Consider the following 21,149-nt stretch of genomic DNA (forward strand, 5'->3'; position numbering starts at 1 on the left):
TTGGGCGCTCCGAATTGTCCCTAGGTGTGCTTGTGAGTGTGGATGGTTGTTCGTCTCTGTGTGCCCTGCGATTGGTTGGCAACCAGTCCAGGGTGTCCCCCGCCTACTGCCCAGAGCCAGCTGAGATAGGCGCCAGCAGCCCCCGCGACCCTTGTGAGGAATAAGCGGTCAAGAAAATGGATGGATGGATATATATATATATATATATATACACAGAATATGGTCATTTATAAAAAAAAAACAGCTTACTATACATAGTAATTGATTTATTTAAAAAAAAATAATAAAAGAAACTTCTTTCTATACATGGTCGCTTTAAAAAAAAAAAAAAAGCCGCACTATTGATGTCCTATGTATACTACGAATCCACCCAATCCCTTCTTGCTTGGGGCTACGCCACTGCAAATGACAATACTTTAAACTGACTTTGAAACCATAATCCTAGTTTAAAACCCAAATTTAGCATCGGAATATTATCAATAGCACATTTACCCCCCCCCCCCCCCCCACACACACACACACACACACACCCGCACACACACACACGCACCCCCCCCCCACACACACACACACACACACAGACGCAGGCAAAGTAAAGGTAGTCATCTTTTTATTCAAACGTTTAAGAAGATACAGTATGTAGAGAACAATTTCATTTCAAAGTCCCATTATTTTAGTCAAGGGCATCTCATGCTATGACAATACAGTCTATGTTTGTGTTTGCATGCATTTTAAAGAGAAAAAGATTCACAACGTTGTTTTGTTTCTTCTTTGCTTTTTTTTTTTTTTTTAAGAAGATTCAAACGGATACTTTCATATGGTGAAATTACAGCCAGGGTTAAATAAAATACATTTCAGTTTCTCATGAGCGCCCAAACATTCAAGTTTTCACCTTGACCTCACTGTTAAATAACAGGACCATCAACAATGTACAGTAGAGTTCGAATATCTCACACAAATTATTATTATTATTTTTTTGCAGCAGCGGTAGTGTTTGACTGTTTTGTGCTGTGAGTCAGTGCAGTTTGAGCAATTTGAGTATTAGGGCCACAGAAAAATTCTGAAGTTGCAAGAATAAAGCTGGATTCTTTCCTTTTTTGGAGGGAGGGAACTAAGACGTTTATGATCATAATTCTAATCAGGTATTAGGGATGGGCGAGCCCCGATACCAGGTATTGTATCAGGCCGATACCTAGCCTTATTTCAAGGTATCGAGATGGCCTCCCTCTTCATTTTATGATTAGGTACTTGAAAGTAGAAATTTGAAGAAAAGTGCCATTAATTTCATGCAAATTTAAGGAGAAATTATATATTTGGAAATATTATATATGTCTTCCTTTAAAATGATAAATTATATATCATTGTCTTTTTTTTTTATATTATGTATGAAGCGTCCTAGTGGTATCCATACAAAAAAAAAACCATGGTATCGAACATCCATAATTTAATATTTTCATATATATATATATATATATATATATATATATATATATATATATATATATATATATATATATATATATATAGATATATACATGAAATTATGGATGTTCGATACCATGTTTTTTTTTGTATGGATACCACTATACATATATATATATTTTTTCTTTTCTTTTAATACAAGTATCAGTTTATTTTAAACTGTAATTGTAATTTCATCTGTTGATTTTTTTTCTCATAACTTTATTTTCATTCAATTTTGACTATTTTCTACTGTTGTAACTTTATTCTGTAAAACTGACTTTTCATAAGTAAGATATTTCTATATACTTATACTCAAAATATGATTATTTTTTTGTCTGAAAAATATTTTTTCTCACAACAGTTAACTTTTTTTTTCCCCCACTATGGCCCTAAAACTCCTTTGCAGTGCTGCACCTGACACAAAACTTCAATTGCACTAAAAGTTAAAAAAACAAACAAACAAACAAACAAACAAAAACACTAATGCATAGTGCTCAAGTTTAAAAAGAAAACGGACAAATTTGCCTAATATGTAAGTATGTATTAATATGAAAGAAATTTCACTTTCGTGTACATTCAGCACACATACGTGCTGAATTCATTATTGTGTAGGAGTATGAACTATAATATTTGTAACATGTTCATTAGACACATCCGGTGATTTCATCTGATTGAAATATTGCGGTGAGGACAGAAAAGAAGGTAACAAACCATGAAAAAAGTTCCACAAATACAAAACTCACAGCTAATTAACATTGGTTAGAAAGTCCACCCCAACATGGCACATCTTTTTTTTTTTTTTTTTTTTATTTTATTTCTCGTAGATATGTCATGCATAGATTTGTACAAAAAAAGCCTTCAGGTGCACTACGTCCCTATTTCAAAGTGTATTTAAAGGTTCTTTATGTTGCTTTACATAAAAAATTATGCACAGTCGAATTGTTTGGTGTCTTTTTTTTTTTAAATGTGCAATTGTAAAATAACATCAGTGCCTTTTTTATACATACAAAAACACAAATATAAGAACATTCACTAGTTTCACTTGAGGTTCGATAAGCGAGAGTCTTGTCAGTCCAAATGATTGGAGGACTCGCGTGGAGTTCAAACAATACAAACACGACGTTAATAACTACATGAGATTATATAGAAAGCCACTTTGCACTTTTCCTTTTGTTTCAGATGTTATTCACAGACATGAAACCTTTTCCAAAAACAAAAGTGTCTTTTGTATGGTTCATAAGAGAAAAGATGCACCTTGCAAAATGTTCCTCTAGTATTTTTTATGACGTCATGAAGAAGAAGAGTACGTTTGTTCACTAAATACTACACCGAGTGATTTTAAAGCTTTCTATTATTAGTTTATGGTCAGTCATAAAAAGTCCAAATAGCTTATAAATCCACAAGGAACACATGCAGTCAGTAAACAATTTGTCAATAAAATATGTTACATTAGATGCTGCCACTCTGACGCAAGAGTGAGGTCTTTTCTTTTTCAAATTGGACTTAAAATGGGTGCAGAAGACTGAAAATTGTTCCCTGTGCTGTCATCAACAGCGCCCCCTACCTGAAAGAGTTGTCAAGTAAGGAGAAAGGAGAACCACAGAGTTGGGGAGGGGCTGCTCTAAACTAGCATGAGATGCACACAAGCCTGAGACCGAGCATGCTAACGCTAAAAGACGCATGCAAAGAGAAGAAGAAGAGCGTTCGCACCGCCATCGTTTCCTCACCTCCCGGGAAATGTGGCGACTAAAGGGGTGTCGTGAAGAACACAAAACAAACAAAAAACAAACCTACTGCATCAGGAAAGAGCCTCGTTTTCTCCGACGTAGGGCGTCTCCATGCTGCTCATGCCGTCCGCGGGCTGCTGCTTCCTTCAAGAGAACACACGCAAGAAGTGATGCAGGAAAATGAGGCGCGATGCAAAGAGACAAGCGCTCCAGGCTGTCCGACCGCTTCTGGACAAAGTCACACCATCAAAGTTAAGGGACAAAAGTGAGGAAGATGACAACGCAGGGTGTCCATTTTCTTTTTGCTTAGACTCAAACCCCAAATCTGCATTTACTATTCATTTACCAGGTTGTTCCTGAACGAGTCCAAAAAAATTGTCCAATATTTGACTTGAGCGTGTGCACGTGTGTCCTTACATCTGTCCAGAAGTGCATGAGTTGCTGCATCCCTCCTTACGTGACCAGTCGAAGGGGTTCCCGAAGGAGCGCTTCCTCAACATGGTTCTCACCAGAATCTGACAGTGAAAAAAATAAAAAAGTTGCTTCAGTTTGTTAAAAAAAACAAAAAACACACTCACAAGGACCATGAGGGAGGGATCTATTTTATTAATTTTGTCTTCTGTCACAATATCCGTGAAAAATAAAATTTGGATTTTAACTCATTCCATCCCAGCCATTTAATTTAAGTTCAAATTTGTTTGCTGGCCTGCATTTTAAAATTTTCATTATTTATATATTAAAACATTGCAAAACATTTATATATTAAAACATTGCTTTGCGTTATGCACAAGATACTCCCGAATGCCCACACTCCACAAAAACCTAAAAAATGTTACCAATTTCACATACAAAAAAAAACAAAAAACAAGACATGTAAATGTAATCCCAAAAAAAAGAACATCTACGCTCTGAAATGATCAAGGGTAGTTTGTTCGCAATTCAGTTTATGAAGTCAGCTATGAGAAACCTCAACCCAAAATGATGATGACATATGTGGCACGTACCACTGTTGCCAGGCTCGGGATGTGCTTGACCGAATTCTCCACTTCCTCCTCGGTCACCTCAATCAGCATACAGCAGTTGTCATCTTCTGGTGGGAGGGGCTCTGCGCCGTGTCTTGTCACCCATGGGTGCACCTGAACATAAATCCAGCAGGTGAAAAAGGAATAACACAAAATATGCAAATGAGCCACTTGTAGTCCTGTAGCGTTATCGGCAAACTTTCATTTCAAGTTTTTACCTTAATCTGTGGGATTGATATTCTGGTTTCTGGATTCTTATCCAGCATTTTGAGCAACAAATCCTTGAGGTCATCTGATATGTCAGCACTGTTGAGATAATCACAATGATAATACTTGATGATAAATGTGACCACATGTACACAAGCTAGTTTTAAAAAAAAAAGTAGAAACTGACTGTTCGGGTAATTCCACTGGTTGTGTCTTGATTTTCTGATGCAGGTTGAGGATGCGCTCATCCATAAATGGACACTGAATGTCAAAATTAATAAGTAGAGGTTTTGGAATCAATCAATCAATCAGAAGAAGAGAATATTTTATGAAAATGTTGCACTCACCACTCCAAAGACAAAGCAATGAAGCGTCACACCCATTGCCCAAACATCCAAAGCCTGCGACAATATTAAAACATAAAAAAAAAATGTGTGTATTAGTAATTTTATGAAGGTTGAAAATAAATCTTGCAATACTGCTTAACATCTCCAGAGGGCGCCAGTGAGTCATCTGACATTATTTCACCTTGCCAGAGAAGTTTTTCCTTGTCTCTGACAGTGTCTCAGGGGCGAGGAAGGCGGGCGTGCCCACGGTGCTGGTCAGGAGGGCGTCGGCCCCCTCGAACTGGTTGCTGACGCCAAAGTCGGCGATCTTGATGTGGCCGTCCTCTCCCACCAGCAGGTTGGAGGGCTTGACGTCTCTGTGGATGATCCGCTGGTAATGTACTGTGGAAATGGGACATATTGCATTCATTATGCTCCATCATGAATTTTATCACTTTAAGTTTGAGATTCAAGGCTTTAAATATTGATTTATTTTTATTGCTTATGCCTATTGCTTATGTGGTACTGTATACCACAGGGGGTGGGCAAACTGGGTCCTCGATCGCTGGAGTCTTGCAGGTTTTGCAACTCCAACACAGCTGATATATGATCGGCTCATCAGCAAGCTCTGCATAAGCCTGATAATGATCCTGTTGATTGGAATCAGTTTGTGTTGGAAAAGGGAAACCTCCAAAACCTGCAGGACTTCGGCCCTCGAGGCCCATCTCTGGTATACTGTAAAATGTATGTAAAAAAAATTAAATCGTTTACTTGGTTTTGACTGATTTTGCAATACCTACAGAATATTGTAAATAGTATATTTCTATCTGTTTCCGTTTTGCAGCAATTAGCATTAGAATATAGCTAAGTTTCATCATTATTCACATTCCTGTTGAAAACATTGACAAAAATAGCTTGTTGCAACATAGCTGATCTCTTATACTCTGCTGGCATCTGCTGGCTGTTTTTTGTAATAACTACCATTGCTTTAAGCCACCTCTTCATGTCAGAAGATGCATCAACTCCTTCTGTATGCTCTTGCTTTAAAAAAAAGTTTATTAAAAAAAAAAAAAACATATAAATATGTTTTTGGGAGTGAGGGACAAAGTATTTAAAAAAATGTATTTACACATTTTTGGGTTTGAATGAGTTAATCGCATGTTTTCAATAGTTTTACATCTGTTCTAAATGTAAGATAAAAGGTACAATTAAAACAAATATAATCTTTCTTACTCTTGTTAACATAAAAGTGGAAAAAAATGTTAAACTAATAGAAATATGGCTGCATCTTTTCATCATTGATACAGTAATTTCACATTAAAATTAAAAAGATGCACTGTATTGTAAAAAACGAGTGTGATATTGATTTGTGTTGAGGTAATTTTTTTGCCACTAGATGGCATAATTGCATTTGTAAGACGGTGACAGCTCAGTGCATTTTTCTCTTCATATTAAAAGACTTGTGAAACGTGAAATTCTGCAAATTTCTAAAATTGTAAAATACAACTTGACCGCAGTCTCCACAAATATATGCATTTTTATTGCATTTATCACTACTAAATTTTGACGTGGCCGTGTTTGCTGCATTACGACTGGAATCCCCCCAGTAATCGTGCGTAAAAAAAAAAAAAAAAATGTTGCGTGACAGGAACTTTAAATTAACTCAAAATTAATGCACTAATTTTAACACCCCTAAGAAAAAGAGAAATAACAGGACGTGTGAGGGACTCACAATACTCGATTCCCCTGAGCAGATCCTGGAAATAAAAACGAGCCTGGTCCTCGCTGAAAGGTTTATCTGTCGGCACCTCCATCACAGCCCTGGACACAAACACACACACATGCAATTAGCGATCATAACTAATGAGATTGAATTCATTCCCATGTGACCAACATTACAATAAAAGAAGCTTAAGCTTACCCTTGCTTGACCAGCTCAAACACTGCAACGCAAACATATGATTAGTAAAGAAAAGCTTTGCGGTGCCCACAACAGAAAAATAAATATGATGGTTATATATTGATGTGTGTTTGTGTATGTGCTGTATTGTGGAGAAGATACATACAACAACAAGACAACATACCCATGTACAGATGGTCCTCACTGGGGTCATCCAAAACCTGGCACCGAATCGCACAGAGATGAAAATGAAAACACGCACTTAATGCATCATTTGTATTCATATTAATTGGGTATTGCTTCACATTTGAATCTAAGTCAGATTTTCAATTTTAATGTTAAACTGAATACTGACTGCCCCTATTTTTTTCCGATTAGTAGCGTTCATTCACCTCTACTAGTTTGACCACATTAGAATGGTCCAACTTTTTCAAAATGGCAATCTCTTGGTAGACCCGCTCCAGTGGCCCTTTGGGCTGCGGGGGGCCCTCAGGGATTGCTTTGGCTCCTCGAGGTGGAGGTCGTCCTGACAGGGGATAAATAACATGAGGAGTAGAAGCAAACAACCTCAGTTACAAATGCTATCTGTGTGACGACTTACGTGGGAAACCCGCTTGCCTCATCAGCCTCTTTTTGGATAGAACCTTCATGGCCTGCATGGATATGAAAGAGGAAAGAAATTATGCCTTCATAGTCATGGTCCTGGTTTATCACGCTGACTCAAATGTTTCTTTCATATTTTCACAAATTTTTGTTGAAAAACAAAACAAACCAAAAGAAATGTTAAGATGTGCTCTCAAGCTATTTTGAACCTTAAAATTGGTTAATAATTTGTAAAAAACAAAAACTTGGGAAAAAAACCATCCTGGTTTTCTAACTAATTGAGGGTTGTTATTTGTTTTTTATGGATTTTTTTTACACACACACATAAAAAAACAAGGTTTCCCCCAAAAATGTGTCATAAAAACAGGAGTGGTTTTTTTTTCAAGTGAATCCATTACACTGCCGTAGTTTTCTATGAGAAAATCATTTTAAATTTCCATATTTGTCCTTTGAGTCATTGTTTGTGGAAACTTTTTTTTAATAACGCCACTGCCCTCAGTTATGATAGTGACACAATCAGCAAATGTGCCATGCAGGCTATGCCCCTTAGGAGAGTCGTTAAAATAATCTGCAAGTCACGTTCTGTCCGTATCACGCTGCTTTAACGAGAACGGCAGCAAATGTTGCACTGATGTGTTATTGCTCATGTGAGATTTTCACATGTGAGCTTCATGTGAGATCATGTGACAAGCAGCGAGGGATGCGGGTGAAGTGAGCGACACAAAGGTGAATGTTGCATCCGCGTTGTGTATGTGTCAAGCGTTTCAATGACTCACATAGTAGGTGTTGTCGTCTTCGTTGTAAGCCAGCTTGACAACGCCGTAGGAGCCCTGTAGTAGTTCAGAAGGGGGGCAAACAGAAGCTGTAACAGGAGCCAATAACGAGATGGAGCAGCTGTCAACGCTTTATGGGAAACAACACGCAAAGAATACAGCACAACATCAAATACACAAACATGAAGGATGAGTGCCCAGCGATAATGCATCAGCTATCTTAAAGCAACAATAGTGACGTTAGCATGGTCTCAGCATCTGTCTTCCATTTTTGATTTCAGGCTAATTAAGGAAATGGGGATTATCCCATCAAGAGCTCTCACACAGAGTAAACACCAGTCTCAGTTACATGCCTGAGGGAGAGAAAATCAGATTGGTTTCTAGAGAGGTGAACAGATTGGCGAGGCAGCATCATGTCGCTACTTCACAAAAGTCTCTTATCTAGTTTTAGTAGACGGCACACATCAAAGATGGGCCTAAAAGTTAAATATTAAGAATGTATGTAGCTATCCATTGCTTCAAGCTGCTTTCTTGTCATAGATAAACAGATTTGACAGTAGACTAGTATATTCTTAGAAAGACCGTACTTCGTAGTTCTTAAGAATACACTTTGCGTTCTTGATATTAAGAAACAGCTCATGTATGGACAGATGCGACAGCTGTGTTAGCTTCAAATGTAATGGGGCGTAGCATCCGCCATAGACACGCAGTTAGCTCAAAAGGTATAGGTTTCAGGATTCTTCTTTTTTTTTTTCATCTTACCAATCAACCTATTTATTGGCTGTTTTTACTGGAGCGAGTATTGTACAGGTCTCTCAACCATGCTATTTTTGGTACTGTACACAGATTTTTTATAAAGATCTTATCTATGGCACCTAACTGTAACAGAGATGGAAAAACAGAAGGGCTAACATTGGAGCATTTATTATACCTTCACGTACCAAAAACGTGTTGTTGTTTTTTTTGATAACGTACAAACTTTCCAAACTGTTCCAAGCTTTTTTTTTTTTGTATTTATTTACAATAATTTTATTCTGTACTAGGTATTTTTAATCTAGGAGGAAAGTACTTCATTATGCCGTTAAATCGAGGTTCAACTGTATAGTCGTGCCAATATTTTATTTTTAAATCAAGACTCATTTACATTATACAGTGCTTTAAATCTACATTGACAAGCATGATCCACTGAGTCTGGGACAACTCTTTGGAGAGTCCTATTTATACCAGCCCCTCATCCATCTTGCAACTCTCTGGTGGGCCGGCTGGCTCACACAAAGCGTGAGAAATGAGGACATCCGGGAAGGAGGATGTCATGAGAGCGCATTGCCTGTCCTCCATGATGAACGCTACTTGACACGTGTGCGCTCGGCAGAAGTGGGAAAGTGAGACAAGAGTCGGTGAATGGACGCAATTTGATGGTACCTTTCCAATCTCGTCTTTCAGCTTGTACTGGTTGAGTTGAACACAGTCCTTGAGGAGCAGACAGAGAAGGGAAGAGAAAGAGGAGCAGAACATGTTCCATTTTCAAATCATCGGAGCAGTAAACATTTTAACAGAAAGCTTTTAAAAATGTCCTTACAAAATGTGATCGGCAAGGACGTCCTATGAAAATTGATTGGTGTCTATCGAATGCTTACAATGACTCTTGACAGAAAATAATTCAACATTTACAAGCATTTGGAACATTCCGGACCTCTGCAGAGAAATTATACTGCTACTACTGCTGGTAACCTTCACAAATGTAACCTGCACAAATCTGTGCCAAATCTCAAAACTTGACAGACTCATTCTCCGCTTATTATGCGGCGTGTCTGCGATTCCACAGACGAGACTTATGACGCAGCTTTGAAGAACATTTTGTCCTGCGGCATTTTTTTTTTTTTTAAACAGCAGGTGCCAAAGACGGATGAGAACAAAGACACTGCTGAGAAGCATCTGAAGCCAGACTACAGAGAATAGTTCGCCACAGAGGGATAGAGTGACTAAGCAAGCTGCTATTTTTAAATGTAATTTGAGTGAGGTGTGGACTTGAAGTGAAAGTAAAAGATGCACAACAACGTATTATCTGCATTTTAAGAAAGGGTCGTGTGTCTGTTGGTCAGAGCAGATAAAGAGTGATTAAAATTTACAATGAAATCATACTAGTTGTTCTCAACTAAAGGGAGGGTTGTTACTGTATGTCAATTTCTAGCTCAATCACTTGCTATTAATGTCTACAGACTATAAAGCCTTACCTTTCCATCCATAAAGATCACCTTTACCAGTGGCATTGCTGCTTTTGAGACAAATAAAGATGGAGGAACAATGCTACATAATTCTTTACAAATAATGACTTCTTTTTTTTTTTTTTTTTTTTTAATAATGTAGACAGTATTTAAATTATCATTAGCGGATTCAAAATACATTACTTTTAGACAAGGCATCTGTAAAGCTGAAACTTGGTTAGTTCCTGGTATTCCATAGGGTTAGGGTGGAATTATTATTTATAATATTTATATACAATTATACAATTTTAAAACATTGGAAAAAATTTTTTGAAAAATGTGCAGAACTGCAAGTCGACAGTACAGTGTTTAAATATAGGAAAATTTAAAAAAATGACTTCAATAATAATTCTTTTAAAATGTATATAACATAAATATATAAATAAAAAATGTTCATAAATAAATATTTGTATATGTAGGAACATATTGCTAAAAATTATTCCTTAATTCCTTTCAAATAAATACATAAATAAAAAACATATGAAAGAATAATAATTGCAATGTGAATAACGTGACGGTTACACCATACCTGGAGGTCTGTGATGGAGACACTGTGGGATTCCACAGTGGGCCGGCGAGGCAAGCGTGGAGAGGAGTGCGGCGATGTGATGGGGGAGTAGGGTAACGACGGATAAATGTAACGGCCATTGAGTCCCGGGGAGCTGCAGGGCGATGTCTGTGTTTGCGAGCGCTCCTGCAGCGACAGCTTCCTATCTGACAGGTTCAGCCGTGCTCGTTGCTCTTCGCCGGCCGGCAGCAGAGCCTCCGAGCGGCCGACCGTGTGAGAGAGGAGGTCGCAGGATGGGTTGGGGAAGGGCGGCGTTTCGGAGCTGTCCATTTCTTCGACCTGAAGAACAAAAATTTTTATGACTATTTTTTGACATTTTCTTCTCTTCTTACTTTTTGGACAATTTTATGACTCGTTTTTTTAGTTTTTGTTTTGCATTTTTTTCTCTACTTTTCTTTGGACATTTTATGGCTTTTTTACAGTTTTTTTCTTCTTCCTTTTTTGGACATTTTATGGCTATTTTCTTCACATTTTTTGGTCTTTTTTTTTTTTAAGTACATTTTCTGACTTTTTTGGCCAACATTATTTCATGGTAATTTTCTGCCTTTCTTTCTTTTTCTTTTTGGGCATTTTCTCTTCTGCCTTTTTTATGCAATTCTCTAACATTTAGACAATTTCATTGGTATTTTTAGGTGATTTAAAAAAAAAGTTTTTTTTTTTTTTTTTTTCCTGACAACTTAAAAATTTTGACTGATATTTCTTGGAATATTTAATTATTTATTTGTTATCTAAATCATTAATTCAGTTCAAGAATATTTTATCTTAACCCATTTGCTCCCATAAGCGTATAAAAACGTTCTATTTTAAATATTGCCATCATCCCAAAAACGGATTTATACGTTTTTGTTTGTTTTTGTTTTTTTTACAGTAGAGCATACAGAAGGCTTTGATGCAGCCTCTGACCTGAAGAGGATGCTTAACAATGGTAGTTATTACAAAAAAAAAAAAAAAAAAAATGGCCAGCAGGTGGCAGCGGAGTATAAGAGATCAACCAGGGCCATGTTGCAAAAAAGCTATTTCCCTCAGTGTTGTAAACAGATTTGTGAAGAATGATGAAATGTAGCTATATGCTAATGCTAAAGGATGCAAAACGGAAACAGATAGAAAATTTTTTTTTCTCCTGATGAAAGAAGAGACTCTAATATTTCTCTTGGTAGGTTCTATGTTTTTATAGTAAGAGAACACAATATTCTGTGGGAGTTGCAAAATTAGTCAAAAGCCAGTAAAACTGTTGGGAGCGAAGGGATTGCTTCAGTGAAAATGGCTAAATATATTAAAAAACAAAAAAAAACAAAAACAAAAAAACAGGAGAAGGACTAAAAAGCCACATATGCCTCCAGAGCCGCTCTTCTGTGGTCGGAAAAGGAAGAATTTTATCTTTTCTGAATTTCTACCCGTAACAAAATTTTCGTCAATTTCAGAATTGTATGACATCATGGGCATTCACTTTTGAGATTCCACTGTACCTTTTGAAGCATGTAACACGTTAAGTGAGTTTCATCCTACCTCATCCTCACCACCAGGCGCTCCAGACGGTCTGCTGGGTTCGCACTCTGTGACCACAATGAGGGATTCCATTGGGTCCGGGGACGGCGTTTCCGAGTGGGCGCTTAACGGCGGCGCGGGACAACTGCACAGCAAATCGGGGAGCGGTTGCGAAGGCTGCGGCGCTGGCGCATGACCGCCGCAGGAGGCGACGGGCTCAGCAGTGGGCCAGGCGGTTACGTGACAAGGGAACATGGTGCCTCTTCGCAAACACTGACAAGTCCTCCATCAGATGTGAACCTCAGGGGGATGATGCCTCAAAATCAAAACAAATAAGAACAAAGTGACAAAATACATTTTGAACTATTTTACACATCTGGTGATATGTTATTGCGCTGTGTAGAACTTGCAGGTGTGCTTTGACGTCAGCCATCTTGTGTTAAATATTCAAGCGAATCAATGTGATTCTTGTGCTAATTATGGAGCAATTATATTGAACCTTTGAAGGTAAAATATGTAAAACTGTGACAGGTGGAGATGAAACAAGAAGGGGAAATTGAACTTGACTACAAATACTATCGGTTTCTCGCTCTTAAAATTCTACCAAAAGTCTAAAACATAAAAATAAACATAAGGCGTATCCTGTGAAGATTTCCAGTTTCACCATCCATCCACTGCAAACGAGACACGAAGCTGTTAACTTGGACACATCTCAGCCTCTTGGCAGTCAAGACATGCATTATCGGCATCATAGCAGCTCGGAGCAAGCTGTGATATGGTTTCACAGGTGCCGAGAAGAATTGGTGTAAATCCAGACCGCTCTCAGATCTCAGTGGATGCATCCGCCTCCTCTGTCCTCCCCTGACTCCAGTGAGTCAACGAGTTATTTTCCAGCCTCCTCCATGCTTGTAGCTGTCTTCTCAAAGGACTCTCAAACTGAAGACCTTTGTCATCCATCACAATATCCAAGAGAATGATGACAAGAGCTACAGAGTTACTAATCCTATTAGAAGAGACGACATGATACCATACCGCATTCATTAAATAGAATCCCTGAGCGTCTTGAAGAAATGATATCTTTTTGTAGTCATTTCTCAAGTTCTATACACACACAAGCCTTGTGGACAGATTCTGGGTACACCTTGGACTGGTCAATCACAAAGCACATTCACAACTATGGACGATTTACAGCCTTCAATTAAGCTGACATATATGTTTTTCAGGGTTTCTGCAGGTATAATCAAATCTAATTTAATGTGTTTTAATGCAACTTTAAACTAATTAAATGCCCACAGTGTACTGTGTATACATACGGACACATACATACTATATGTATTCCAATATTAGGGCTTTCCAATTCCAATTTTTAATCATAAATAATCATATGATTGTCATAGTGAGCTCGAGATGAACCATAACTTAATTGCATGTTAAATGTACACTAAAATATATTTTTCATTTTCTATACTGATGTTAATTCAAATAAAAGTGGACAAATATGGTGATCAGTGTGGCTGTGTCTTGTAATTCATTGACAGTAATTCATACAATTATAGTTAAAAGGAGTGTGAGTCAGATTTGTGTTGAGGTAATTTTCTGCCACTAGGTGGCATTAGTGTTTCAGGCTGGACGTTGGCGACAGGAGCGCTACATTGTTCTCTTCAAATTCAGAACAATCGGTATTTGGAACATGAACCACCTTGTGGACTCCAGGCCATTTTGCTCATTGTAAATTACAAGTAGTCACTAGTCTCCATGAATACTTTTTTTTTTTTTTTTTTAGCAGATTTATTATTGCGAAATTGTGTGATAGGGATTTTTTTTTACAGAATGTGGTATGTAAAATAAATAAACAATTGTATGTAAATTTTTAATGCCTCTCAACATCATATTTAATATTTCTTTATGCCATTTAAGGCCTTAATTTGAACAACAATAGACAATGACGCAAAGATCATTTGATTTGATTATAACCACTGACATACAGGATGTGATAGCAAATTTAATGTTACCTAAATCTATACACTACACATAAATATTGACTAAAAAGAAAATCTGATGACTCACAGATTTTGGAAAATCATGTACTATAATAAATTACCCATCCATCTTTCTTCAAAAACTGATAGCCTATTCTCATTAGAGTCTCGAGTGGGCTGGAGCCAATTCCATCTGACTTTGGGCGATAGGCGAGGTACACTATAGACTAGTTGTTAATTCACACCACTGTGAATAGGTCGGCTAGCCGGCATGAAGCGTGTTGGTGTGACAAAATAATGTGCTGTAAATTAGCTGTGAAGCATTGCTTGAGTTGAGAGAGAGAGAGAGAGTGAGAGGGGAAAAAACAAAAAAAAAACAAAAAAAAACGGGCTGTTTGCCACAATGTATTTCAAGGCTGTCTTCTTTCTTACAATGGGGGGCACACACTATAGTGCTTGCAGCAGTCTCGTTCTGGTGTTCAATTAAAGCAAACTAAAAGGTGGTTATGGACTGATTTTTTAGAATTGATTTTCTGCTTATCTTATCCAATCGACCAATTGCATAGAAATTGAGTTTCCGTTATTAAACAACAAAATGTGCCGGTATTAATATCGTTCACGACTATCCTTATGTTCCCCGTTAAAGTACAGTGATACCTCGGCTCACGAACTTAATTGGTTCCCAGAGAGTGTGTGTAAGCCGAAAAGTTCTTCTTCCGAACATTTATTTCCCATAAGAAACCATTAAAATGAGAATAATCCGTTCCCAGGTTCCTATAAAACATAATTTTCTACTAAATAAGCCTTAAAACTACACAAAAATATACCTTATTTTATGTATAATAAATGTGCTATTGTATTGTAATTAAAGAAATAAATTGTACTGTATAATAAAGTCGTTTTATTTTACTTTGTGATGGTAGTTCTTAAGGATAGTAGCTATGGTAGACTTACTTCATTCGCGAGCGTTTCACCGCGTAGAGTGTTTATGGAACGGTTGCGGCTCATTCGCACTTTCGTGCTCACCGGAGCGGAGGAGGTGTGTCCCTTGGTGAACAAGGAAGTGGAGCACTTTAGCGAGTCAACAAAAAGTGCGCACCGCCAACTACTTTCACCTCTTTCCTGGGACTAAACAGCCGTGGCACGATTTTCTCCTTTTTTGGGGTACGTGATGGCACTTTCGCTTTTTTTTAGTGGCGCGAACTCCATTGACTACAATGCAAACGCGCCGCCGAATCGCCGTCCCTCGCTGGTAAGAATTAGGCTTAACACTAGCCTGTGGTGGGGTCTTTTTCGGTCCCATAATAGCAAAAGTACACTCAAAATGTCTATCAAACACAAACCGCGTCCGCACTAAAAGAAAGGGGGTGATGAACTGGGACGCCGTGAGCGTGCGTCAGCTTCTCGTGGCCGCCACCGTGGTGCTGTTCGACCGCGTGGTTTGGTTCGTCCGCCGAAAAGTAGTTCGTCAGCAGAGACTAAATTCTCGCAAATTTAATGTTCGTGAGGCGAAAAGTTCGTGAGCTAAAGCGTTCGTCAGCCGAGGTATCACTGTATCTGTAACTTTCTGTGTTTATGGTTTTAAAAGGCGGAGCCTGTCCTTCTGGTGAGTGACATGGGTGTCAGTGAATCCAAGTAGAGTTGGCTGCTATAAATTACCATCTGTTCAATAAAGCGATTGAAAATCTACCAGCGGGTTTGTCTATCCTTGACCAATTGTGGGGACATTATAATATATTCTAATAGTAGGCTACAGTGACGGCTATGTTACTTTAAGTTGGCGGAAAGAGTCTACAACTATCACAGAGACTGAAAATCTGTCTGTTTCAACTTCACTGATCCTCTGTGATCACAGCAGCTCAATGGAAAAGTCAGCAGTCTGATTCAAGCCTTTTCAAACACCAGCTGCCCACCTCCAGATGCTCTACTTAGCGTCTTATTGTCACAAAAAAATCACGTGGCCTGACCTTCTCTAACAGGGATGAGGTTGGGTGAACAGAACTTGTGTGAGGGTGGTGAGTCACCAAAGTCATATGCAGAGTACAGTACAGCATTAAATGTAAGCACGCGTACGCTGTCCGAAAGACGTACATGTGCAACACAAGGCCATCTGGATGAGAGGAGGATCCACGGCTTCATTAAGAGATCAACAAGACGACCCCGAGAGTGATCCGTGGAAGAGATAAGCTGCTGTAAATGGACGGATGAGCATCCTTGACCAACTTCATTTAAACACTAATATATAATCACAGATTAGTAAAGGTCAATATAAAGCTTACATCACTAGAAGCATACATATATCATCTATCATCGTTTATGTGTGATCAAACATGATGGTTCTATTCATTCAATATTATAAAAAATATTACAAATATGAACAAAATGTTTTTCTAATTTTATAATTAAACCCAAAGGTCTCTATGCCCGGGAACTGGAACTCTTCTCTAGTACAGTATTGTTAAACATGTTATAAAAGTATTACAAAGACATAGATTCATGAAATATTGTGTGTGTATATATATATATATATATATATATATATATATATATATATATATATATATATATATATATATATATATATATATATATGTGTATATAAATGCATTTTTATAATTAGCCAATAAGGGCCAACCCCGTCCAATAAATACCTTGACCTAGGGCAGTGCAATTAATCAAAATACAATTACAATTTCAATTATTACAATCCACAATTACAAAATCAGCACAATCGTCAAAAAATATTAATTTTGATTTGAGTTGTTTAATTTTAAATGTATACATTTGCATCTTTTCATTTTTTTAAATAATATAACAAATTTATAGTTACGGTGTTTCAAAGAATTTTTTTTGTCTTAATAATTTTTTTTTACGTTTCAACATTTTCTTGTTTTGTACCGAAAAATAAATGATCGTGCTAGTCGTGATTTCAATTATTACAAAAATAGTCATGATTAATATTTTATTCATAATCAAGCAGTAAAACAAAACAAAAAACAAAAAAAAACGGCACTTTGTCAAGTAAAAAACAACAAACATCCCCTGGACATCATAAGAGGAAATTCATTTTTAATTAAAAAAAAAAACAAAAAAAACCCAAAACAAATAAATTTAAAAAAAAAATTGTCTTTGTGCATCATTGTACCGAGCTCATTACTACAATTGCCAATTATCTCTCTTTTACAGTATCACGATCAAACAGGTTTTAAGTGAGTCTGAGTCTCTACATCATTAAGCACTCATTTATTAACTGCCATTGTTCAAAGGGAATTGAATTGACCATTCATTGATTTCAACAATACATCGTAAAATGCTTCAATCCGGCCACGCAGAAACATGAGTGAGCATAGCACACCGAATGCATACTCGATTAAAAACAACAGCAATATAACTCAAGTGTTGTTGTACACTACGACAGATAATCAAAGTGTTTCCATTGCATGTCAACACTATAACGATGATGCGTTCAATGCGACCACTTTGGGTTCAATAATATAAACTCCTGTCAATATATACCACTCTGTCCATTAGATTAATATTACAACCACGTTGAGCCGGATAAGCCACATTGAATGTCAATTAAACAAAAAGCATTGACACGAATAATAATTCATTTTAAATCACCGTTCCCGTTGCCGAACGTCCCACCAGGCTAACTCGGCTAACGTTAGCAGCTGCCTCCCCCGTTCGAGGTCCAGATGGTAACATAGGAGGCGAGGATGCCAAGCGTCAACGTCCAAGAAGTGACGAATATTAGCTGAGAAGCAAATGGTCACTTTGTTGGCGAAATAAAAGCTTACCTTGTCGTTCTCTTTTGGCCTACAACATTGAAATGTGTAAAGTGGTCTCGCCTCTCCGCTTCGGAGGCGGTGGAGATGTGACAGCTAGCTTCATCCAAGTGAAGCCGAGCAATGTTGTGACGGAGCAAGTACCTCACAACCAAATAGCAAAAACAAAAACTAAAACGTGAGGAAAGTCAGTGAGCTGAAGACAAAGGGCGACTCCCACCGGGAGAGACTGTGTTGGCTTTAGTACAAATCTTGTTTATCTTATGACCTAAATTTTGTACTTGGCTCTCGGGAAGCTCCACTTCAATCGGTGGTCTAATGGCGCCCCTAGTTGACCATTGGAGAGCTGCAGGTAAATTTAAACGAGGTATTTCAGACATCCTCTCTCCGTTCGGACAGACGTAACGAATTTGCATTCTGAATTGATCATTGATGTAATAAGACTTAAAAAAAAAAAAAATTATATATTTTTTTTACTGTGAAAAGTAGTTATTTCTGTGAGCAATACAAAATGTCATACATCAGACACAAACAGCACATAGAAACAGATTTTAAAAGAACTTTTTAAAAGAGTTTCTTCACTTTTTTTTTTGTACACAATTAATCCAAGACGCCTTGGGACATGTAGTCCCACTTGTAGTCCCACATTCCAATGGCATAATAGCCCAAGTCATTTTTAACTTACTGTGGCAATATCAACAAAAAATAAGCAATTGTTACCACGAAAAACGTTTTTGTCTTTATTTCTTAGTAGGTTCTCAGTTATCCAGGTCATGTTAATCCGCAAAAGTCGAATTGAGGTAAGTGGACTTAAGAGTTTGATTTTAGTTTTCAAAAATGTTGAAAACAAATGTGGCAATTACGATTAGGGGGTAGAGATTATGAAAAGTTGGCAAACAGACAGGTAAACTAGTCAAACGATATAAAAAGAACATGAAGAAATGGTCTTAAGTCTACACACATGTACAACACACTTGCAAATCTATTAGTCCATCAGTTTCAGTAATCAACAGGGTACATCAAATACAAATGTTTATTTTTCATTTTTTAAAAAATGGAGCAAAACACTGCAAAGCGCAAGAACATGACCAATTGAAGGTGGGGAAGGAAAAAAAAACAACTATACAAAAAAAGCAAAAACTGTAGCAATTATCGCCTCTTTTGGAACATATTTCCTCTTCCCATTCCACCACGTCCTCTGCCTCTTGCAGCCACTGTAGAGAAACAAGAGAATTATTTTAGCAAACAGCACTGTGCAAATCAGTGAAAGATTGGATGTAGAAGTGTCAATCACCTTGTGCTTTGAGGATGGCTGCCTTGCCTCTCCCAGCACCAGAGCCCTGGTTCTTATTCTTCATACTCTTCAGCATGGGCGCATTCTTTAACATGTCAGGTAAAATCAGGAAACGAATCTTGCTGCCGCGGATGTACACTTGCTCTAGTTGGGCCACCCGCCCGTCCCGATAGGTCACAGTGATGTTCGACATCTGTGAAGCCGGGGGAATAAGCAACTCAATGAATACCTATTTGTGCTGCCATTAAGGTTTGTAGGTAAATAAAAATAGCTGGTTTGTTAAGGGAGATAGTAAATCTGAAAAGTGTACATCAAAACAGTGATGTAGCAGTTTGTCACCTGGCAGTTCATGTTGTCCTCAGCCTCAATAAGTTTGCCTCTGTACACCTCTCCAGTGTTGGTCTCGCAGGTGACAATGTGGCCCTCGGCCTCATGCAGCACTTTGATGGGCACGCCGATCGACATCTTGAGCTAGTTTCCTACAAAATATACATAAAGAAGTACTCATTACTTTTTGGGATTCTGGTAGAAAGATTTTTTACTTCATTGAACAAATGCATTCAATAACTACTCGTTAGCAAAACGTATTGTCTAGTCTTTCCATACTGTCAAACAAAAATGAAGAAAAAAAATCGTAGCTTTTATTTCTTCTTCTGTTACTTTCATCTACGTTATGGCGCCATACTGCCTCTCACTGGTCAGTCTTGATACTACAACACTCATTGCAGGGTAATGTGCTGTTCGTCATCTTTTTGAGAACACCCACAGTATATAATATTTTTCACGTAATTTGTGGCGCTTGTGACATAAAAAAAAAATCAGTACATGTTGTGGCAATTTGTGCGCTTTATTATTTATTTTTTTATAAACGCAAAAGGCACTGTGACGCTAACTCCGCTAGTTAGCTTTATTGGCTAAATCCGGTAATTTCGGCGAACAGCCGAAAAAAAGTGATACATTTAAAACATAACCCCAGTTTTAATAATAATGACCCCTCAAATGAAAAGAGCAGTCTATGATCTCATTACATTAAACGCGAACGGTAATTATTTACACGGCTCTAACATGAATGAAAGGAGCCATGTTGGAAAGAGGGATGAATTACAACTGCCGTGCTTCCAACATAACACGCACGCACAATATCAGAAATACATTAGTGGTATATTCCTCAGCTTTTGTGTCGTTCTTACCTGGAATATTATAGCTCCAAACCAGTTTCTACTTGTTTTCACCAAAGACTCAACAACGTGCGCTCATCGATTTCTTGTGTCTTTTGGAGCCTTTTTCCGCCTACCCACAATGCAGCATGAACTCAGTGAAATACTTCCGGTTTGGCGCGCAATGCATTTGGGACTTGTATTTTTTATTTTTATTTTTACCACATCTAAATACCTTGATTTTCTCACTAGTTCTTCGATATTAGAAAGGCACAAAGCGGAAAAATATGTTAATATTGGTGCATTTTACTTAATAAATTAATATTTATCGAACTAAAATGTTTTGAAAGCAGATTTGATCTTTGTCTAGTAACATTTACTACCAGATGAGGGCAGTATTGAGTATCATCAACTCTAAACGCTGAACATCCAACTAAATGTACAATAGTTATTGAAAAATATTAAATGTCTAGTGTTTGATTAAATATATAAATTATTCTACGATGTGGTTTGGGGGATTTTTTAAAGTTCACTTCAAAAGGTTTGTGAGGAAAAAATTAGCAAAATTTGCAAATGTCAATTTCACTTGCTA

At 37.5% G+C, this 21,149-nt stretch overlaps 2 protein-coding genes across 3 annotated transcripts; both read right to left on the reverse strand.

Annotated features, from left to right (window-relative positions):
• Window positions 1-1,551: 1,551 nt before the first annotated feature.
• On the reverse strand, window positions 1,552-18,440 carry camkk2 (calcium/calmodulin-dependent protein kinase kinase 2). 2 transcript variants are annotated; one of them, XM_077498257.1, is made up of 17 exons: window positions 18,119-18,440; window positions 12,361-12,655; window positions 10,816-11,133; window positions 9,445-9,492; window positions 8,026-8,079; window positions 7,248-7,299; window positions 7,039-7,172; window positions 6,831-6,867; window positions 6,668-6,689; window positions 6,479-6,567; window positions 4,949-5,148; window positions 4,768-4,821; window positions 4,608-4,681; window positions 4,432-4,519; window positions 4,196-4,327; window positions 3,609-3,706; window positions 1,552-3,335 (listed from the first exon to the last, which is right to left on the reverse strand). In XM_077498257.1, exons 2-17 carry the CDS (start codon window positions 12,592-12,594, stop codon window positions 3,263-3,265), a joined length of 1,707 nt encoding a protein of 568 aa, XP_077354383.1. In that variant the 5' UTR covers window positions 12,595-12,655; window positions 18,119-18,440; the 3' UTR covers window positions 1,552-3,262. The 2 variants fall into 2 exon arrangements, with proteins under 2 accessions (XP_077354383.1, XP_077354384.1); XM_077498258.1 differs by lacking the exons at window positions 12,361-12,655; window positions 18,119-18,440 and adding an exon at window positions 10,257-10,294 and having other exon boundaries at window positions 10,816-10,943.
• A 685-nt stretch (window positions 18,441-19,125) lies between these two features.
• snrpd3l (small nuclear ribonucleoprotein D3 polypeptide, like) lies at window positions 19,126-20,734 on the reverse strand. Its single transcript, XM_077497405.1, has 4 exons — window positions 20,591-20,734; window positions 19,740-19,879; window positions 19,401-19,593; window positions 19,126-19,320 (listed from the first exon to the last, which is right to left on the reverse strand). Exons 2-4 carry the CDS (start codon window positions 19,863-19,865, stop codon window positions 19,256-19,258), a joined length of 384 nt encoding a protein of 127 aa, XP_077353531.1. The 5' UTR covers window positions 19,866-19,879; window positions 20,591-20,734; the 3' UTR covers window positions 19,126-19,255.
• Between the last annotated feature and the right edge of the window lie 415 nt (window positions 20,735-21,149).

Source organism: Festucalex cinctus, chromosome 15 (genome assembly GCF_051991245.1).
Source record: "Festucalex cinctus isolate MCC-2025b chromosome 15, RoL_Fcin_1.0, whole genome shotgun sequence".
Classification (NCBI taxonomy): Eukaryota; Metazoa; Chordata; class Actinopteri; order Syngnathiformes; family Syngnathidae; genus Festucalex; species Festucalex cinctus.